Raw genomic sequence first — 20,929 nt, 5'->3', positions numbered from 1 at the left:
AGCTAGATGTAGTAGTTAGGCTAGAAAGCTTACTAAGACTTATGAGTGTGCCTCGTTGGGGAAAATTGGTTATGACAGGTAACTTATTTGGAATAACCAGCTATAGCCGATTTTCACTCGATGAGGTCTCCCTAGAAGCCTTAGTAAGGCTAGAGTTCGTTTTCTGATGGGTAAGTTAGATGCGAACCTGGGACCTCAAAGTTGTTTTGCAGTGTGTCAAAGCAACTGAGCCGGCCCAACGAAGGCTTGGTGAGAATTGAGTTTTCTTTTCAAGTCGTGTTGGAGTGACCTCAGGTTGGAACCTCATATCACACTTCTTGATGTGAAAGTGCATTGGAAGCATAGATGTTTTTCATCGAGGTTCCAGCCTGAGGTCCCTTTTGCATTATTCTTTTCGAGAGAAAAAAAGCACTAAATTATAAGTCCTATTTAACCATTTAAATATGAGTCAGGATCCGTTGACTTCTAAAAATGACTCATGAAAAAAACACATAATCTCATCCCTTTAAACACAAAATACCTATGGTTAAGATTTAAGAGTATAGTAACACAAATCTCAGAGATACTTATCCTGAGGATAAGTATCAATCATTGGATTTTGGTTTTAATGAGTTGGGATCATGTGTTTTTTTCATGAGTAAAGGGATCCTGACCCTTAAAATATGTATCAAGAATCATATCAAATTGATGGTGAAATATTTTACTTTTAGGATATGTATTATGTATTATTCCAGACAAACTATTTTGTGAAAAAATGACTCTAGAAAACAGTTTTCCTCAAAAACAAAAACAAAAACAAAAAATTGTTTGTTGGTAAATGATGGCCCTTAGGAAAATGCTAGAAAGAGAGTTGAATTTAGTTTTGCAGTGAGAGAATAACATTGGGATTTTTGTTTGGTGATTCAGGTTGGAGAATATTTTACCCCCAAAATGAGAAAATCATTTGTCAAGAGAATTATTTCCGACAACAATCGCAATTCTATGCTTGTTAACCATATTTTCACGGAAAAGTTATTTTAATTTCCTATTATTCCATGCAATCAAACAGACCCTTAGATTTTAAATGGATATAACAGAAACTTACTGAAACAAACTTAATGTAATATCTTTAACTATCAGATGGATATACTACTAATATAAAAAATATAAAAGATTGATCGAGGAGAAGCAAGTCACATTTGATGCCCACATTTATCATCGAAGTTCAATAAAAATGGAAACTCAGTTTGGTGGGTAAAATCTGGACTAATTCATTCGATTCCAAGAAATTAATTGAACTTGTTATAAAAATAAGAACTTGTTGCAATACTATCAAAGTCCAGACCCAACAATTTTTTGTAGGAAGTAAAGGTGTCGATCTATCTCCATATCTCAACATTCAATTCTATAGAAGCTAAACATGTGGTGTGGTGACAATAGCAGGTATTTAACTTCTTACTTTGTTGACTTAAGTACAAAACTCTTTTATCCAAGAGAGAATATTTCACCCAAAAACCATATCATAGTTCAAGCAAAATTCATGAACAAACAAATCCTCAAAACCATTTGCAATTAATTACTTTGACAAAAATAAGAGGAATAATAATCCCCTCACCTTGTTATTACTTTCTGTTCAATATGGTATAACAATCGAAAATCTCAACTGGGGAACCTAAAAACTATATACAGAAGAAAGATTTGGTACTGCTCACCATGACTCATAAGATAACGCTACGGTTTCTGTCCTCTAGCAGCAAAATAGTTAAAGGCCAACCTCGAAAAGTGTGCAAGACTAAAGAAAATTTGTAAGATTGAACGCCCCTTCACTATCCCCTCTCGTAAGCCCTTCGCAGTTCTAGCTAAAACTGGTCCCACTGTCTTGGTCCTTGGATTGGTTTGTTCCTGCACCGATGCTAATGAAGTAAAGTTGAAGTAACACTCATCACTCAATTCCATTAAGACTGAATAATCAAGAGAACAGTAAAAAATAAGCTTATAAGCTAATTAACCTTTTGGAGCCATTGTCGTAAACTGGCGTAACCTGTCCTCTGCTACACGAACAGCTTGAGTGGAGCTTCTTACACCTTTTGTTATCTCTTGGCTACATAAAAACCAAATGGGTTCAGGAGATAAGTTCGTATAAGAATGTAATCAAGAGGATTGTCAAAAACTGGTATGTGAAACTAGGGCATAAAATGGGTTGGGTTCTAAACGGATCTGAGTTCATCCATATCTAATTTTGCATATTCAAATCCGTATCTGAATCTGACTAGGATTCTATCAAGATAAAACCATATCCGAACCATCTTGCTTTCACTAAATCCGGATCTGACCTGACCGAATTACTTGATGCGGTTCGGTTGGGTTGGATAATTTTGGACCGTTCAACATTTTTTTGCTATATTTCTTTTCATATTTCTATACTATCTTTCTTTTTTAATAGGTACAAGGTTACTAGTTAGCAAAAGAAGTTGGGTTCAAGGAGGTTTGAACCTAGGACATGGGAACAACACTCAACATGCTTACCACTTAGCTAAGTTGGCACTCCAAATTAGTAGAAAAAAAGATACTATGAAAAACATAAAAATATAAATTTCAAAGCAATATATCATTCAGATCTAAGTGATACAGGGATGGATCCGTATCCGACTCGGATATTCGACCCATTCTTTTTATTCAGGTCTACTCCAAGAGTTCAAACCTGTTAAATTCAGAATTGGTTCACTCGGATTTTGGATAAAATCCGACCCATTTTATGCCCTATCTGAAACTTACCCCAGATCACTGAGCTCCATTGTTAAGTCGCTGATCTCCATGCCAGATAATCGGACAGCAGCCATTGTATCGGGAAGCTCTTCTCTCATAGCATCCATTAGTTTTTCTAGCGACTCAGCGGCTTTTTTAAAGGACTTTAATTTTAACCCAACATCGAACAATTTTTTTGCAAGTAAATAACATATCTTGAAGAACTAAAAGAAACTTATTTGCAATATAGGAGCAAGATTACAAACCAGAAGAGTGGGAATGGCGGAGAACAATATCCAGGACGCAGAAATTGCAGCCTGAGGAGAAAAGGGTCTGTCAGAAAACATGATTTCCATCTTCTACCACTAGATTTTTAAAAATCCCATTTAAACAGCATCGAGAGGAACAAATTTAATCCAACTCAAGTCCAACAAGAACTAACTAACATCAAATCAATATTTTTAAAGGTGTCTGATACTTACGCCTCGAATCACACTTCATAATGAGGCTCACTAAAAACGCCCTAAGGCATAGGGTTGAAAACATAAAAGCAACTAAGGCTTACGCCTCAAACCAAAAGGCATATGCCTTAGTGCAAGGCATGAGTAAGGCATACTCCTTGTGGCCGAGGCTTATGCCCCATATTTATATTTCTTTTCTTTTCTTTTCTTTTTTTTAATATTTTTCATCTCTTTTTTATTTCTTCTTTACTTCTTGTTTTATTAATTAAGCAAGATCTTATAAATTTCATCTTTGCTATCATTTCTTTGTCCAATGCAAAGAAAATTGTTGACTTGATTTGATTTATAAATAAGTTTTCGTAGCATATAATAGTACATAAAATAATTTATTTAAAAATATTTAGCTATAATTTTAAAATAAACATAAAATAGTATTTACTGTAGCAACTTTCAACTATTAAATACAAAATAATAACATTTTATAAAATTATTTATTGTAATGGATTAGTACTTAGAATTCATTTGTGTATTTGATAATTGGGACTATGTGGTTGCTATCCTAATTTTGCAATTGTTTAATATTGGTTATTTTATACCTTATATTAATTATTTAAAAATACACTGCGTGTGAGGCTTACGCTTTACGACTCGAGGCATTACCCAAGCAAGCGCCTCTACATCTGAAAACATTGCATCAATTTAATAAAAGCAGAGTGATTAGGGCCTGTTTCAGACCATATTCCAATCATTCTTGAGATGGTTGAAGATAATAAGTGTTCTCTTCCATTCTGTCCCGAAAGCATGTCATTGAAGCATCCTAAGTTCCTTGAAAAGGTATGGGAATGGTGGGCAATTATTCAATTCAGGGGTAGTACAGTGGAGTTTTTTAGAAAGAAATTGAATCTTTAGAATAAGAAGGGCTTTGGTAGAGTGCATTGAAAAAAGAAAAGGGTTCTCGAGAAGATCAGTAATTAGATGGCAAAGAGGAAATTATTGGCCTATCGGAAGAGGAAAATTTTAGAGAGGATGCTAAAATGGAATCTATAATGATGTCAAAGTTGGAAGAAATTAGCTGGAAAAAAAAGGAAAAAAATTAAATGGCTGAAAGAATGAGATAATGCACCAAGTTATGTCACAAGGAAGATTGGAGTCATAAAATAACCACTTTCATCTCCAGAAGTAGAATGTGGAGGGTGGAGGGAGGTCAGAGTTAGAGAAGGAATTGGGGATTTTTATACTAATGTAGTTTCTGAAGGCATATATGATAGCCTTTGTATTGATTATGAAAGGATTATTGAAAAGAGCGGGACAAGGTTGGAAAGACCCTTGAGAATGATGAGACGTGGGAAGCAATCAAACATTTGAACGAGGAGAATGCTCCAACGCCTAATGGTTTCTCTTTGGAGTTCCTTAAAGGTTGTTGGGAAGTAATTAAGGAATAATTTATGAGGATAATCAAATAATTTCATAAGCGGTTTTGTTGATTATGGGTCAGATTGTACTTTCATGGTCCTTGCCCAAGAAATAGAGGGCATTTAACATTTCAGATTTTAGACCTATAAGTCCCAGCAATTAGAAAACCATAGTCAAGTTGCTTGCTTCAAGAAAAGGAAACATGAAATTCTTTTGATTTAATATTTTCCTAATTTCACGGAGTGAATAATTATAATTAACTCTTTTATCCTGTTGATAGAGAATTTCTGATTAATAATCATGAATAAAGGTAGAAAAAAAAAAGGGGGATTTGGAGGAAAAATAATAATAAAATAATTAGAATTATAATCCGCAAGGAATAGAGCTTTGTCAGGCAAATCCTCAATGGAATCAGGCTAGTGTGAGTTGGACATGGAGAAGGTCAATGGTTGTGTAAATTGGGAATTTCTATAATACATGATGGGAAGGATGATGGTGCAGGAGGTGGACAATGAAATGTATGTCATCTACGTGCTCCATGCTCTAATTGAATAATAGGGAAAGATTTCCTTATGGATATGAAATTTGAAGAGATTTTCTGATTGGGAAAGAGAACTTTAGCAAGCGTGACGGTTTTAGATTTGGAAGAGGAACATGAATTAGATCTAGGTTTGGAAGAGGAACATGTGTGGAAATTGCTCATTAAAGCCCAATTTCATGGGATCTAGGTTTTTAAAGCCACCAAAATGACTAGAAGTTAACTAGGTGGTTAGGTTGATGGAATGTATTTTGTTTCTCCACTTACCTTCAGATTCATAAGATGCACAAAAATGGTTGACATACCATGACGGTAAATTTTCGGTCAAATTGCTTTATAATTTGTTCATTCATCCTATGGAAATTCAGTTTCTAGGCTCTATTAAATGGGTCTTTAAAATTCCATATAATGTAGCATTTTTTTAGTTGGGGTGTTGTTATCTTGCACCCTAAGAGCATGCGTCAGGATTCATTAAATACACCTGCAAAATTTATTTTATTACCCAAAATGCCCGAAAAAAATTGCCTACCAAAAATGCCCTCAAATGTTTATTTCCAAGGATTTTTAAATGCATGTAAACATGTGCCCCAATGGCACACATTAACAAAACCATTTTTATTTGATCATCTCATTGTTTGTAAAAAAAGATAATGACGAACTTCCACATTATGTGCAAGAAGAGTGGTGGGAAGTTGACCATTTGTTACTTCACTACACGAGCGTTTGAGATTTAACCTCATTAATTCTTGTTTTTTCATAGAGTCGCGATCCAGGACGGTGTCTACATGGAAGGTTTTTATTAGAGAATAAACACATTGGGCTGTGTGCCATATATAAAAACAATGTGTTAGGAACCAATGTATCTTATACTCCTACCAAAACGTGCCAAGTAGACACCATTCCTCTATAGGAACAAGGCACCGTTCTAGATCCTGATTCTTTTTCAAACGCTTTTTGGTCATTCATTCTTTGGTCTCATCTCCTCTAGAAACTTGGACATCGTGTTTTTTCATGATAGAGGTAAAATCAACTTTTACCATTTGCATTGGAAAGAAAGGAATGCTAGAACTTTTGAGGGGAAGCAGAGTGTTATCAAGACAATTATGCAAATTAAAACAAGCATGTGTTGTGGTATAAAACTTCCCAAAGAGTTCAAAGACTTTTGTTTTCATATGGGAATCCTTGATTACTTAATTTTGTGTTTTATTGTTTATTCTCAGGATTGGGTTTTAATTTTGTTGGGTACGAGCATTTTGTGATTGTTTTTCCTCCTTTTTTGAGGGTTTATCTCTCAACGGTTCTCCTTGACCTCCTCTTGAGGTTTTAATGAAATTGTTTTCTCTCTCAAAAATGGAAATTCAAACATACACATACCGCCACATCTACAAAAGGTCGCAAATTGAAAAAAATAAATAATATTTAAATTTAAAAAAATATATACAATTCAACACAATCAAGAACCAAGAAGAGATGTTTAAAGGACAAAAAATGGATAAATAAATTTTTTTAAAAATCCAATTCAAACCCATTAAGAATCAAGAAGAGATATTTAAGGGACAATGAGAGTCTGTTTGGATTGCAGATTTGAACCCTTTTTTTTTCTTTTTTTTCCTTAGAAAGACTTTTTAAAATATCAGTTTTTTTCCCAAACCAAACAAGTAAATTTCATAAAAACTCAATTTTTCAAAAAATTGAGGTACAAAATTGATAAAAGTGTGAACAAGAAACCCTAGGAAAGGAAGAGGAGATGAAGGAGAGAAGGTTACCGTGCCAGCGATGATGTTTAACATTAGAATGTGACGTTGAGTCAGATCCCACTGCACAAGAGAAGAAACTGATGGAGGAGATCCGACGGACGAGGTGAGTTGAGAATGTAGGCCCGATGCGTCGTCGGATTGGAAGGAGAACGACGAAACACAGAAAAGCTTGGGTAGTCGAAGATCAGACGGACGACATGAGCGAAGGTTAGAATTGATGTTGGTGTGGTTGCGATGTAGGGGAATAGAAGGTGTAGCTGCAGGGTTCGAAACCTGCAACTTAAGTGCAGAGAACATTGGACTGGTGATGGTGAAAATGGCGACTCTCTCTCTCTCTCTCTTCTCTCTTTATCTCCGCTATACGAGTTGACTCTCTCGAGTCATCTCGTCTTGAACGGGATAAACCGTTTAACTCGTTTTAGCTGTTGACCTCAATTCACACTTTGCTGACGTGGATGTGTAATCTTAGATGCTTTGCATCGAGATACATGTGGAAAGCATCTATTGTGTGCACACCTCCAAGTCAACAAACGGTGACGAATATTTCTATTTGCACCTCAACTTTTACTTATTACACCCAAAGTAAATTTAAAATATAAAATTTTAACAAAATGAGAATATCGTTCACTTTAGGAAGTAACTTTAGTTTTCAATATTTTTTTTCTCTTTGATGGAGATAGCTCGAAGAGCAAAGAACACGATATCCATGACTCGCCCAAGTTATTTTGACCTCGAACGATTTTTAAATGGTATTGATTTTGTAAATCAACTTTACAAGATAACTCAAAACTCACTAACATGGTAGGTGCAAGAATCGTAGATTTTTCCCCTAGAGATACACAACTGCACATGTTTTATGGGGATGTCCAAGTGTACATCCCAAGGGGAAAAAATCTATGATTCTTGCTAAGTACACATCAATTGAGTTTTTGAGTTATCCTGTCAGGTTGAGTTATAAATACATTACACATTTTTAAAACCATGCTTGCCTCTTCCTAGACATAGAGTTGATTAGTTTGCACCTCATCTAAAACGAATCAAAGAGCTGAACCATTTCTTTAGTTTATATGGTCAAAACTCGAAGTTCTACTAATCGGATCAAATCCCACTTCCATTAACCCAACAAATGCAACCCATTCAACATACACATAATCAAGAAGCAAGGGTAGGATATATGGTGCTCTATAAGTTTAACAAAGGCATGCAAATCAATTCAAACTAGTCATGCCCTCAATTTCATCTACATAACAATCTCACATCAACAAATCTAGGACTAAAAGAAGGATACGAAGAACACAACTCTATAGTTTATACAGTTAAAAAATTTAAATTCTACCCATTCAATTTATTTAAAAGCCAAAACAAAAAAACAAAAAAATGGGTCTTATCCCTCTTCCATTAATCTAACTGAAATCCTTACAACATACAAGCAATCAAGATGCAAGCTTCATGAGTATGGGTTCCATCCCTACTCAACCACCCAAATCAAAGGAAAACATCAATCTTTCCTTGCTTTCAAATTCAATTAAGACCCATCAATAAAACCTGAAAGACTATAAAGGTTTGTTCTTGCTCTCAATTTAGTTTCTACTCCCACACTTGCAATATTGTAAGGTTCATAAACATCATGGACCTTATCTTTATCCTCTAACACGAAGTCCCTCCGTTAAGGTCACAACCAAATAGAGATTGGGAGTCTTCTTGATCACCTTTTTCTCCGTCAATATTCTCATAACATTGTGTCGTGGTAACACTCCTTTCTCCAAACTGTACATCAGAAACTTGGGATGGGAAGCAATGTACTTGGGCTCATACCTAAGTTCCTTCATCAAGAAATTCAACCAACGTTGAGTCTTAGCTTCAGATACATATATTTTGAGCCATCGTAATTATATCAAATTCCAACAACCCAAAGCACAAAAAGATTCTAAATTTTTGGATTCCAAAGTTGATTTACCAATTGAATGTAACTCAACAATGAATGGGTAAACATCCTTGATCCACGAGTGTAGAGTTTATTTTTGTCACGCCTTGAACTAAGGACATGTGTTCCTTCAAATTTAATGGGCCTTGTGTAAAATACTGAATAAAAGCTAATAGGATTAGAGGACTGTTATGAGTCAAGTAGGGTGGCATCAACCGTGCAAATTATTTGTAAAACCCCGAGTTTTCAATTCGTATCTCGAAAAAAAATAATGGGTTGAATTTTGAAAAAAAATCATGAAAGTGGGACTTAAGGTAAAACTGTAGGATTTTATTCTTATCATTTTTAATGAAATTTGACCTCACCATTGGATTCAAAATGATCGGAAAACATACTTTAGCCTATAAACACGCTCAAATACAAATCCGAACAGAAAAGTTACAAATCCTTGATTACCGAGTCGAATCAGGCTAAAATAAGGACTTTTTGTTAGAGCAAGAATTTTATTATTCGATCAAACCATTGAGTTCGTAACAAAAAATTATTAAATATGGACTATTTACTTGTCAATTTCGGAGTCCAAAATGTCAAATTATCGTCAAAAACGAAAACGACGTCAATTTTAGGGTCTCATCGAGCCAAAAATGTAAATTTTTTTAAAGATAGAATTTGTAGAAATTGATCACACCATTAGATTTAGAACAAAAAATTAGACAAAATAGAGTATTCATTCGTCACTTTTGAAGTCCGGACGATCAAGTTATCGTCGATTAAAATAATAGGTAAAATACAGATTTCGTCCCCAGACTTTATATAAATAATTTTTTTATTTTTTTCACTATTCATCTTCCAAAGTCGTCTAAAAATCATCCAATGAAATTTCAACGGAAATTTCATTTTTCTTCAAAACTTCAACCTCAGATTCGTCGCTAACGGTCAATTTTTGACGACCGACGCAGAAGGAAAAAAGGTCCGCAACCTCGTTTTCTACAAAACCCACCCAAGTTTTTTCCGTTTTCCTGCCTTTTTATCCTGTATCATCAAAAATCATATATATATATATATATATATATATATATATATATATACGAGGGTTACGCAACTTCGACCTTGGATTTCATTCGTTTTAGGATCAAACCGTCATCCGTCGCAGAAAGGAGAAAAGACGACAGCGTCGAGATCTTCGAAATCACTAGGTTAGATTTGAAAATCAGTCGTCTCGAAATTTGAATTACCTCTATTTACGTGTAATTACCTCGATTTTTGCGCACGTGCTTCAATTCTGTCGCCTAGAGATTATAAGGAACTCTCAATTTCTATTAGTAATCGTAGATTATGAAAATTGTATTTAAGATTTTATTATAAATTTGTGATGTGTTTCCAAAAATATAGAATTCAATTAATTATTTCAAATTCACGCCAGAACTTACATATTTGATATATTTTATTGTATTTTATAACAAATTATACGTAAGTATGGTATTTCATTAGGTTGTTTTCGTCAGTTGAGTCATGTGCATCGCTCGGACCCCGTTTTGATAAAAATTTTGTATTTTTTCAATGTTATTGATAAAAATAAATTTCACCGTTGAAAAAATGATTTAATATTCAATGAACTCATATTGAGTTGATGAATATCAAAAAGTGGATATTTTGTTGGAGAGATTGAAAATTATAAAAATTGAAAAAAGGGAAAAAGGGTATAAACGGTAAAATATCATAATCACACCCGAGGAGTGATGTCTGCATTTTACATTCGAAAAGATGGGATGTCACACCCCGTGCACGTACTAAACTGGGCCCCTGATCAGTTGGGATAGCGGTGTTGTATCAGTACTACACATGACAAGCTTCATTAGTTGACACGTGGCTGCGGGGTAGGAAATACGTCCAATGAGTGATGTCTGCATTTTACATTGTGTGTTGTGTGTAATTAGTGAACGGATATCCAGGGATAATGATTGGTTATATGTTTATTTACTTTCTTTCTGTTAACACGAGGCGTTGTTTACTTTTCCGTTCTGTTATTTATTTTAGGTCAGGTGGCTACACTTACATGGTAGGAAACTAGATATCAATTCTCAATCATGTATTGTTAATTTCTCTTTTACTTTCAAATGAAAATAATACATATATGTAGTTATTTTGTGAGTTGTTAAAGAGTTTGTGAATGCCTGAAGGGATAGTGCGTCATATCATACGAAGTGGTGTATTATCCTAAGATGAACGGTAGGGATCACCAAACTCATATGTAGTATGAGACGTGTATAAGAGTAGAGTCACAACTAGAATCCAGGTTTATTCATCTCTATCTTTACTAGTAAACTTGTAATGTAAAGGTGGTCGTATATGAATGGTTTGTATATTTAGAAATCACATGCACGCCTGATAGGCATAGATGAAGATGATTAGTTAGTAATCACTAACAATGTATAGTAGTCGAACGTTCTGACACATTGAAAAAAGACACATTGCTTACGATCACGTCAAACGGCCTGCCTAAGTCGGATAAATAGTCAACGAAGTATGGTAAGTGCAGCGACCGACTATAAAATTAAGAATTAAAAGCCAGTAAAGAATATAAAACATCATGTCCCGACTGGGAGCGATCCGGTCGTGAATCCCAACTTTCTAATTCCACTACTTCACCATTATGTATTATGTATATGTTGCCTTATTTTGATATACAAAAGGAAATGCATGTTTAATGTTTCCATTTGATCAATTAGATTTGTATATAAAGAAAATGTTATAGTGAGTATTGTTGATTGATGTAATGTCAGTTTTAAATTGTGTAGTTACTCATCCTTAACTATATGTACCAGTTAATCATAGTTTCTTCTGTAAAACTTTGCATATGTTAAAATGATTTACTATGCTTATTCGTTCATGTTAAAAATGGTTATTGATAGAAATTATTTGTTTTCCTACTGGGTAACCATTGTTACTCACCCTTTCTTTCTCCATTTTTTTTAGTTTCAGATTCAGAGCTTGAGGAAACAAGTATAGAACACGAGTGAGGACAATCTGGTAGGTCAGATAGATGAACAGAGTCCATTACCTGGTGAGTATTGGGACTATACTCCCCTAATGGTGTCAGCTCGTCTAGAAGTTTCATGAATTCTATATTGAGTGTTAGGACTTTTATTAAAGTGATGAATTTTTGTATAATTTTGTATTTTATTTATCCTTCCATACTCTAATCTATCGTATGTTATTAGATTTATAAAGGCTTCCGCTAGTATTAAATTTTGTATGTATATACAGGATGATGTATGTCGTTTATCAGGTGCAGGTTGAACGCCTTAGAATGCTAACATAAACAGAGGAGACAATGCCAAAATTTTGAGGTATCACCTTGTGCCTCGAGATCTGACATGGGGCTTTGTGTTAGCATTTGGCGGGACGCCACATTATTAGACCCAAAGGTTGATATAATTAGCTTTAAAATCAAACCACCCGAGCCAAAGTAAACAATAGGGTTTGGAGATCAATGGACCTTATCGGTTAAAAGAGTGTTTCAGATCAAAATTCCATCGACTTGGATAACAAATCTTATGCATAATAAGACAAAGAAATTATGGTGATCTAAGCTTACCCATACGTCAAATCTTCACAATTAATGCGATATCTACAAGTACTTATCAAAATAACGATGAAGACGACATTTTCTAGCCCACTCATCCCAAAATAGTGAATCACACAAACTTAACATTAACTGCACTGAGACAATGCTAATCAAACTCCAATATTAATATTTATTAGGGTATAGGCACAAAATCCAAGGGCAAATTCAATAGCTTCCATCCAATTCATGTCATACATGGCATTACACTTAGACCAACCGTGTGGTGACACTTGTCCCAGTTTTGAACTATTAAACCCCCTCTTAAAGACTAAGAGAGGTTTAAAAAATTTCATTCAACAAGGGTTCACCCTCTGTAACTTAATTGTTCATTATCTTCCCTACTTAAATTCTTCATTTTCTCTTAATCTGGATCATTTTCTTCTTTCTACCTTTTACCGTGCAAGGAGTCAAGAACTAGCATAGTCAACATCATGAAACATGAAAACTGAATCTGTATATGAAATTTTAGCATCATAATTCCTTTTTTATTTTCAACAAGAAGAAGAAAAGTGCAACATTTTTATTTTTGAAAGAGCAATTATAACAACGGAGTGCAAGTTTGTTAAGTGATGGAGTGCAACAAGTATTTAGGTGATGTGTAACTAGTGGGTCCCAAAAAAAACATGTCAAAACTAAAAACTCTAAGGGTGTGTTTGATTACACAAAAAATACTGTGACAAATGATTTTGCCATGAAAATTTGATATTTTTCGGTGTTTGACAACAAAATAAATTTAAAAAGATGCCTTGCCTAAAGAATTTGCCGCTTTAAGTAGAAAATCTTTACTCAGCCTCCTCCCCTAAGAAAACGATTTGCCACGAGTTAATTAAAAAAAATATTGGAAAGCCATATGGCTCTATTTATATTTGGAATGTTCACGTTTGTTTATAAATTGTTGTTGCTTTCTTTGTAAAGAGATTTACAAGGCAAACGATAAACTTATTTGTTGCAATTTTATCCGAAAGCTCTTGACTTTATCTACTGAACTAACCTTATTTTATGAATTAGACTAGCATGACTACTACTAAGGATTGCTGGATCAACATGGATTATCAAATTGGAAATCCTACATCACAAACTTTTAGATTTAATGGAAATACTCATATTCAAGAGAAAAAAAAAAAACCTTTTTGAACTTGATCGAAGATGTTGAAGACGGATGGCTATCGAACTCTCAAATTTAAAATTAAAATTCAATGGTGAAAATTAACTCTTTTTTCGAATTTATTTTTTCAAACTACTTAAAAAAATTTCCTTGATAATCTTGTGATGTCAAATCATGTTTTTTTATGTCAAAAATTGATGCAGTTAGAATCCACTTCAAGGTATAAGTAACAAATTAACAACATCAATCTAAAGTTTATGACGTGGATCCCCACTTCAAGGGTTGCTAACTAAAAAACTTGATAAAGTAATGTTCCTTTGGAGTTGTTAGAACTCCAAGGAGTTTTTATAATAAAAATGCAATAGTTAGGTCTACTTGTAAATCTCTCTTCTTTGTGAGTTGTTGTTGATAATAAATTTAGTATTTGAGAATCTCCATCCCTTCTTCATATATTCATATATGAAGAGAGAACACTCTCTAACACCTCTTCATAAGTTAAAGTCAAAATAACTTTAAATTTTAAATTCTTCAAATTTGAAAAGACACTATTCACTTTTTAAAATGTCACACCAATACTAGATGATAAATAAAAATTGATTTTCTCATATATATATATATATATGTGTGTGTGTGTGTGTGTGTGTGTGTGTGTGTAAAGCGTTCGGAGGCCTTAAAGAAAGCTAAATATTATGTCAAACATTTTTCAAAATAGAGGTTAAAAGTTTTGAAATGGGCTGAGTTTTTGTGAGGATGATCTCTATGGTAAGAAAATCATCCTCACCAAAAATCAGCTCATTCCGAAACTTCTAACCTTAGTTTACAAGTTGAAGAATCGTGGACCGTCTGATTTTTGTAAATCACTTTTGATGAGGTTAAAAGTTTTGGAATTGACTGATTTTTGGCGATGATGATCTCCTCATCATAGAGATCATCCTTATAAATAAAAAAATCAGCTCATTCCAAAACTTCTAACCCCTATTTTGAAAAATGTTTGGTTCTCTTTAGGGCCTCCAAATGCCACCTTATATATATATATATATATAATATATATATATATATAGGGAGCGGTTCGGTAGTCCTAAAGTTTGCCAAGTTTTGTAAATCACTTTTAATAGGGTTAGAAGTTTTGGAATATGCTTATTTTTTGTAAGGATGATCTCTACGGTGAAGAGATCATCCTCACAAAAAATCAGCTCATTTTGAAACTTCTAACCCTAGTTTATAAGTTGAAGAATCGTGGACCGTCCAATTTTTTTAAATCACTTTTGATGGGGTTAGAAGTTTTGGAATAGGCTGATTTTTGGTGAGGATGATCTCCTCATCATAGAGATCATCCTCACAAACAATCAGCTCATTCCAAAACTTCTAGAGATCATCCTCATCAAAAATCAGCTCATTCCAAAGCTTCTAACCCATATTTTGAAAAATGTTTGATACCAAACTTGACAAACTTTAGGGGTTGCTGAACCGTCCCCATATATATATATAGGGAAATGTTCAGCACCCTAAGTTTTACCACACACTTTAACAAATGTTTTTTGTCCTACATGGGTTAGAAGTTTTGGAATGAGCTGATTTTTGGTGAGGATGATCTCTATGATTAGAAGATCATCCTCCCCAAAAATCAGCCCATTCCGAAATGTTTAGCCCCATGTTTACACGTTGAAAAATCGTGGACCGTCCATTTTTTGTAAATCAATTTTGATGGGGTTAGAAGTTTTGGAATGAGCTGATTTTTGGTGAGGATGATCTCCTCACCATAGAGATCATCCTCACCAAAAATCAGCTCATTCCAAAACTTCTAACCCATGTAAGACAAAACGCGTTTGTTAAAGTGTGTGGTAAAACTAAGGGTGGCGAACAGGACCCATATATATATATATAGGGAAATGTTCAGCACCCTAAGTTTTACCACACACTTTAACAAACGTTTTTTGTCCTACATGGGTTAGAAGTTTTGGAATGAGCTGATTTTTGGTGAGGATGATCTCTATGATTAGAAGATCATCCTCCCCAAAAATCAGCCCATTCCGAAATGTTTAGCCCCATGTTTACATGTTGAAAAATCGTGGACCGTCCATTTTTTGTAAATCAATTTTGATGGGGTTAGAAGTTTCGGAATGAGCTGATTTTTGGTGAGGATGATCTCCTCACCATAGAGATCATCCTCACCAAAAATCAGCTCATTCCGAAACTTCTAACCCATGTAAGACAAAACGCGTTTGTTAAAGTGTGTGGTAAAACTAAGGGTGGCGAACGGGACCCATATATATATATATATATATATATATATATAAAAGGGAGATAAATAAAAATTGAGATAAATCTCTAATTTTGTGTTGAATGGTTATATGTAATAATCATATTAAAATTTGATAAGATGTTATCTTCAAATTATGAAGATAAATTTGAAGAAAAGTTGAAGATGCTCTTATACATTTGTTTGTAGTTGTTGATATTAGGTTGTTGAGGTCACCTTGTGGCATCCAAAAACTTGATCTGATATCACGAGAACATAATGGAAAAGTTCTATGGACTTTAGTGGGGAAAAATATAAGGTTATTTTTCACCATTAAATCATGATTTTAAATTTGAGAGTTCAACAGTAGCCCGTTTCCAAAATCTTGGATCAAGAATTTATTATTATTTTTTTTTTATCTGAGTTTTTCATGAAATTTAGAGAGATGTGGCGTTGGATTGTCATTTTATAAAATAATATTAAAAAAAAAATCATTCAATTTTGATTGATTTTATCATGATTTTTATTTATATTATTATAAAAGTCAAATGAAAATAACATCTTTCAATTGCTGGGCAATATTTTTCATGCAATCAAACATGTCGTAGATGTTAAACCCTAGCGGTTAGGCTGTCTGTTTCCATCATTATCACCTCTGTTCTTCTCTTCTTCTATCCTCCATTAGTTCAGAAACTCTTTCCAAAACTACCATGAGAGCTCTTTCTACACTCTCCTCTCTGTCTCGCTCTCACAATTTCTTACATTCTTCCCCTACATATCTTACCAAATTCACTCTCTTCTTCTCCTTCTCCTCTCTTTCTTCTCCAACCAATCTCTCCAATTCAAACCCCTTCATCATCGATTACCTCATCAACACCTTTGGTTTCTCCAAAACCCTAGCCATTTCGAGCTCTTGTCGTTTTCGTAACGCAAAGGGTCCCGAAAAACCCGATTCTGTCATCGCCCTCTTCAAGGAATTCGGGTTCTCCAAAACCCATATTCGAGATTCTGTTCGTGTTGCACCCCAAATCCTCTTCGCCAATATTGATAAAACCCTAAAACCAAAGCTCAGATTTTTCCAAGAATTGGGTCTCACTGGATCTGATCTGGGTCTCTTCTTTTCGAAGAATTCAAGTCTTTTAACAGTTAGTTTGGATCGAAAATTGATCCCTTGTGTCGAAATTCTCAAAGAAATTCTCTCCAGCGATAGTGATCGTAAATATTTGATTCATGTTCTACGAAGATGTAAATGGATAATTGCGAAAACCCCTGAATCAAGATTGTTGCCCAACATTGCCTTCTTGAAGAGCTGTGGAATTGTCAATTCCCAGCTCTCGATGCTTCTGAAACGACAACCGTCTCTGTTTGTCAAACAAGTATCGAATCTTAGGGAGATGGTTCAGAAGCTTGAAGCAATGGGTTTTGAATCAAATTCGAGAATGTTCGTTCACGGGCTCTATACAATGAGTTGCATGAGTCTTGAGACCGTTCAGAAGAAATTTGAACGATTTCAGAGTTTTGAGTTCTCTGAAAAGGAATGCTTGGAGATGTTCAGAAGGGCGCCGGGCTTGCTAAGGGTTTCGGTGGAGAAATTAGGGTTAGGAATTGAGTTCTACATGAACACAATTGGGTTGGAAAGAACAGTGTTGATTAATCAACCGACGTGCTTGATGCATAGTATAGAGAAGAGGGTGATACCTCGGTACAAAGTTCTTGAGATTCTGAAATCAAAGAAGCTATTGAAGAAGAATGTAAACTTTCTTACAGTGATTCGGTTGCCCGAAGAGGAGTTCTTGGATAAGTTCATTTCGAGGTTTACAGAAAATGCTGAGGATTTGTTGGTTGCTTACAAAGGTGATATTTCAGATTCAGCTGAGGAAGAAGAATCTACATTGTAAGTGGCAGATAAGATCTTTGATTTAGAGAGCAGCTATTGGAAGCCCCAACTTTCACTTATTCCACCCCAATTAAAAATAAAGAAAATAAGTGAATGATCGAGAATAAGTTAAAGTTGGGGTGTCAATAGAAGCTTTCTCATTTTGTTTTTGCTAGAGTTCTAATTTTTTGGGTTTAGGATTTTATATGAGCATAATCATAATTGTATACAACTGCTGAAATTGTTTCGATAGTGTTATAATGTTTTGTAATGTTGAGATTATAATTTGAGCCCAAACTTTGTATTGAAGAGTGTGTTTTAATCTTTAATTGGGGTGTGATAAATAATTTAAGAAATTGGGGTGTTATAAGTAAAGTTGGGGTCCCAATAGCAGCTCTCTAATTTTAATGCTCATTCTTTTTAATTGCAAAAGCTTTGAGAATATGGAAAGAGTATGGCATTGAATTTGATGATTTTTTAACTTGGATTCATGATCGTAATCTTTATGGCTTGAAAGGAATAGAAGAGTTTTCAAAGACTCCGTCTCAACAGGTCAGGAAACATTTTTAGATGTTCTAGGTTTGCTTCTCTATTGATGCAAGCTTTATCCAGAGTTTAAGGGTGTATTTTTTGAGGATTTTGTTTTTAGATGGACTTCTTTATTTGAGCCGTAGTTGTTGCTTTCTCTCGGTTGATCATCTTGACCGCCTTTTGTATTCTCCTTTCTTTGGCTAAGAAAATTTACTCATCAAAAAATATATATATATTCTTTATAATACATATTTTGAATGATATAAACTTTGAACATATTGTGTACTTAGGGTCACTTTGTTGTGTATGTATGGATGATATTAATATGGGATTTGGTGATATATTATTATGATTTAAAATGGGATTTAATGATATAATTTAAACACCACTTCATAGGACCATTACATAGAACTAACATTAGTCCAATTTTTTTTTTCTGAATTTTTCCCTTGCTGACTTATTCCCAAAGCCCGACTTGGTGACTATGGGTATCAAGATCAGCTTCCGTTTCCTTGTCAGTTGATTGATCGATAACTGGATCATTTCTACATTTTATACTTAAAACTACCTTTGTTTCATGAGCCACTTAACATATTGGATTGAATCCAAGTAGCAGAGCAAAGTCATGACAATCTATAAATTCTGCTCATGGTCCCTTGTTTTTAAGGTCTGTGTTTGTAGTGAGCTCATCATCCAAAACTTATCTTCTTAGAAATGAGTTCTCTCCTCAAATATTAAATTTTTAAGTGTTTACATCCCAATTTGTTTGCTCCTGTTTTGAATTATTATTAACTAATTTGATTCAACCTATTCGAAGCACCATAATCTTTTCAGTTTTCTTTATAAAGTGTTACTTCAGGTGTGGATCTTATTTTACATTTGACTTTCATGTTTCAACTGCTCAAGTATGCTACCACAAAGGACCATTTATGGCCTTAAATAGATTCCTCATTCTCACTTTTGATCTCTAATTCCAAATCTCAAGAAGTTTTCGTTTTTCCTACAGTTCTACAAATCATTCACCGCATTTGACATGGTTCACCTCTTACTGACCTTGACTAAACTAGATTGTATCTAAATTATTTACGCTCGCGGCTGCTATGAAACAAAATCTTTGGTATATCAAGGGCTCTATGGAATATATCTTTGCCTCGTTCATCTTTCTCAATCATGGTCTCTTTACAGTGTTGATTGGTTGTTTGTGCCTCCATGATCTTTGGTCGGCCAGTGCTTATCGTATGTTTCTTAGGCTCTTTCTACATCATCACTGTCGCTACATACATGGCTACTAATCTCAGTGTTCTATGTTATCTGAGTGAGAAAAGACAAGGCAGGGTATGTCATGGACACAGGCATTTACATTTAACGAAGTGTCTGGCATGTATACAACATCCATTTTGAAATGTCTAGATTACATGTGTTTTATCCTTTGTTCTCAAATATCCAAGATTGAGAACCATACTCTGTTTCTTTTAAAGACTTCGTTTTTAGGTGGGAAATTGGTTTGTAATTCTTTGAGGTTGTTCCTTTTTATGTAGGCAGTTCTTGTCCTCCCTTTTTTTTTTCCCCCTTTTCCTTTAAATAAATTTGTTTACGTCTTAAGTAAAAAGTATTTCAAGTTGATTTACAACAGCAATGTAGACCCATAACTAAGAAATGCCTGTGTTACATGCCATTGGAGCAGTGGATTCTAGGATCAAGCCTCTGTTCAATGGTTAATGAATTCAATCTGCTTCAATTTATTGCTGAACCTCAGTTCCATCTAAATTGAACTTGGTATGGGTCCAGAGAATCTGGCTTACATCAAATGGCTCATGGGATTGTGTTTACCAGTATTGAGATAATGCCTTCCTACTTCGATCTCATCAGTTCATGCGTGTCTTCAAATGTTGTAATGAAGGTAAAATGCATAGGTTTCATAATGCATGCCAACTCTTGATGAGAAACTAAGGAGCCAACAAAATTTCGAGCTTATGTTATGAGGCGGCTACACTAGTCCTCAACAAGTCGGCAAGTCTTGATATGTGTCAATGCCATTGAGGCTACCCACATTAATTGGGGTTGGTATTGCTTTTTTACATCTCTTGTCTGTAAGTAAGACCTGGGAACATGCCAATGCCGATGAAACTAGCTACATTAGTTGTTGAGGGCATCATAGCCATGTCATATCCATCATCCATAATGGGGATTTCTCATGTGACAACAACAAAAAAATCTCTGGTAAAGAGCTACGTTTCTCGTTTTCATTTTAAGATTTGGGATTGGTGAAAGCAAATCATGCTCCTTCATCACACTTTGCACAAAGCTAAGTCTTTGTTATTGTGAACGTTACCGATCGCAAAAATAGAGAATCTAATCTGATATTATTATTAGCCTTAAAAATTACGAGCCAACATGTCATTCTCCTTGCAGAAGTGTGTTCTTGAAATAAACATTTTCTTCTTAGATTTATCAGGAGAGATTTTAAAATTATTCAAGATCATTAAGATGTGGAAGCACTAAAAACAATAAAAATTTAGTGCCCGTAATCAATTTCTGCTTCTACCTGTGCTCTCACATTCATGGAGAAATGGAAGAAAACATCGTAGTCAACTTCTGAGTCTTTTATTTCTAGCTTCTTTTATTAACTCATTGGAGGGATAGTATGGATGGAATGAAGAGATCATAATTCATAAAGCCCAAAGGAGCCCCACGTATGCTTGAACATGGGACAGGCCTTAAAACCACACTGAC

General features: G+C 34.5%; 2 protein-coding genes across 3 annotated transcripts; one reads left to right on the top strand and one right to left on the bottom strand.

Moving 5' to 3' along the window:
- Nucleotides 1-1,520: 1,520 nt before the first annotated feature.
- LOC147409673 (uncharacterized) lies at nt 1,521-7,231 on the bottom strand. Of its 2 annotated transcripts, none has more exons than XM_086431366.1 (5): nt 6,903-7,231; nt 2,991-3,041; nt 2,755-2,888; nt 1,989-2,080; nt 1,521-1,892 (listed from the first exon to the last, which is right to left on the bottom strand). In XM_086431366.1, the coding sequence occupies exons 1-5, from the start codon at nt 7,188-7,190 to the stop codon at nt 1,711-1,713; spliced, it is 747 nt and encodes a 248-aa protein (XP_086287492.1). In that variant the 5' UTR covers nt 7,191-7,231; the 3' UTR covers nt 1,521-1,710. The 2 variants fall into 2 exon arrangements, with proteins under 2 accessions (XP_086287492.1, XP_086287495.1); XM_086431369.1 differs by having other exon boundaries at nt 1,521-1,881; nt 6,903-7,229.
- A 9,108-nt stretch (nt 7,232-16,339) lies between these two features.
- LOC147409672 (Mitochondrial transcription termination factor family protein) lies at nt 16,340-19,897 on the top strand. The gene is made up of 2 exons (XM_086431356.1): nt 16,340-17,683; nt 19,203-19,897. Exons 1-2 carry the CDS (start codon nt 16,500-16,502, stop codon nt 19,246-19,248), a joined length of 1,230 nt encoding a protein of 409 aa, XP_086287482.1. The 5' UTR covers nt 16,340-16,499; the 3' UTR covers nt 19,249-19,897.
- Nucleotides 19,898-20,929: the final 1,032 nt, after the last annotated feature.

The sequence above is a fragment of the Akebia trifoliata genome, chromosome 2, assembly GCF_017979445.1.
Source record: "Akebia trifoliata isolate Shusen 1 chromosome 2, ASM1797944v1, whole genome shotgun sequence".
Taxonomy (NCBI): Eukaryota; Viridiplantae; Streptophyta; class Magnoliopsida; order Ranunculales; family Lardizabalaceae; genus Akebia; species Akebia trifoliata.
Note: the sequence above shows the minus strand (reverse complement) of the source record. Positions and strands in the feature narration are given on the sequence as shown.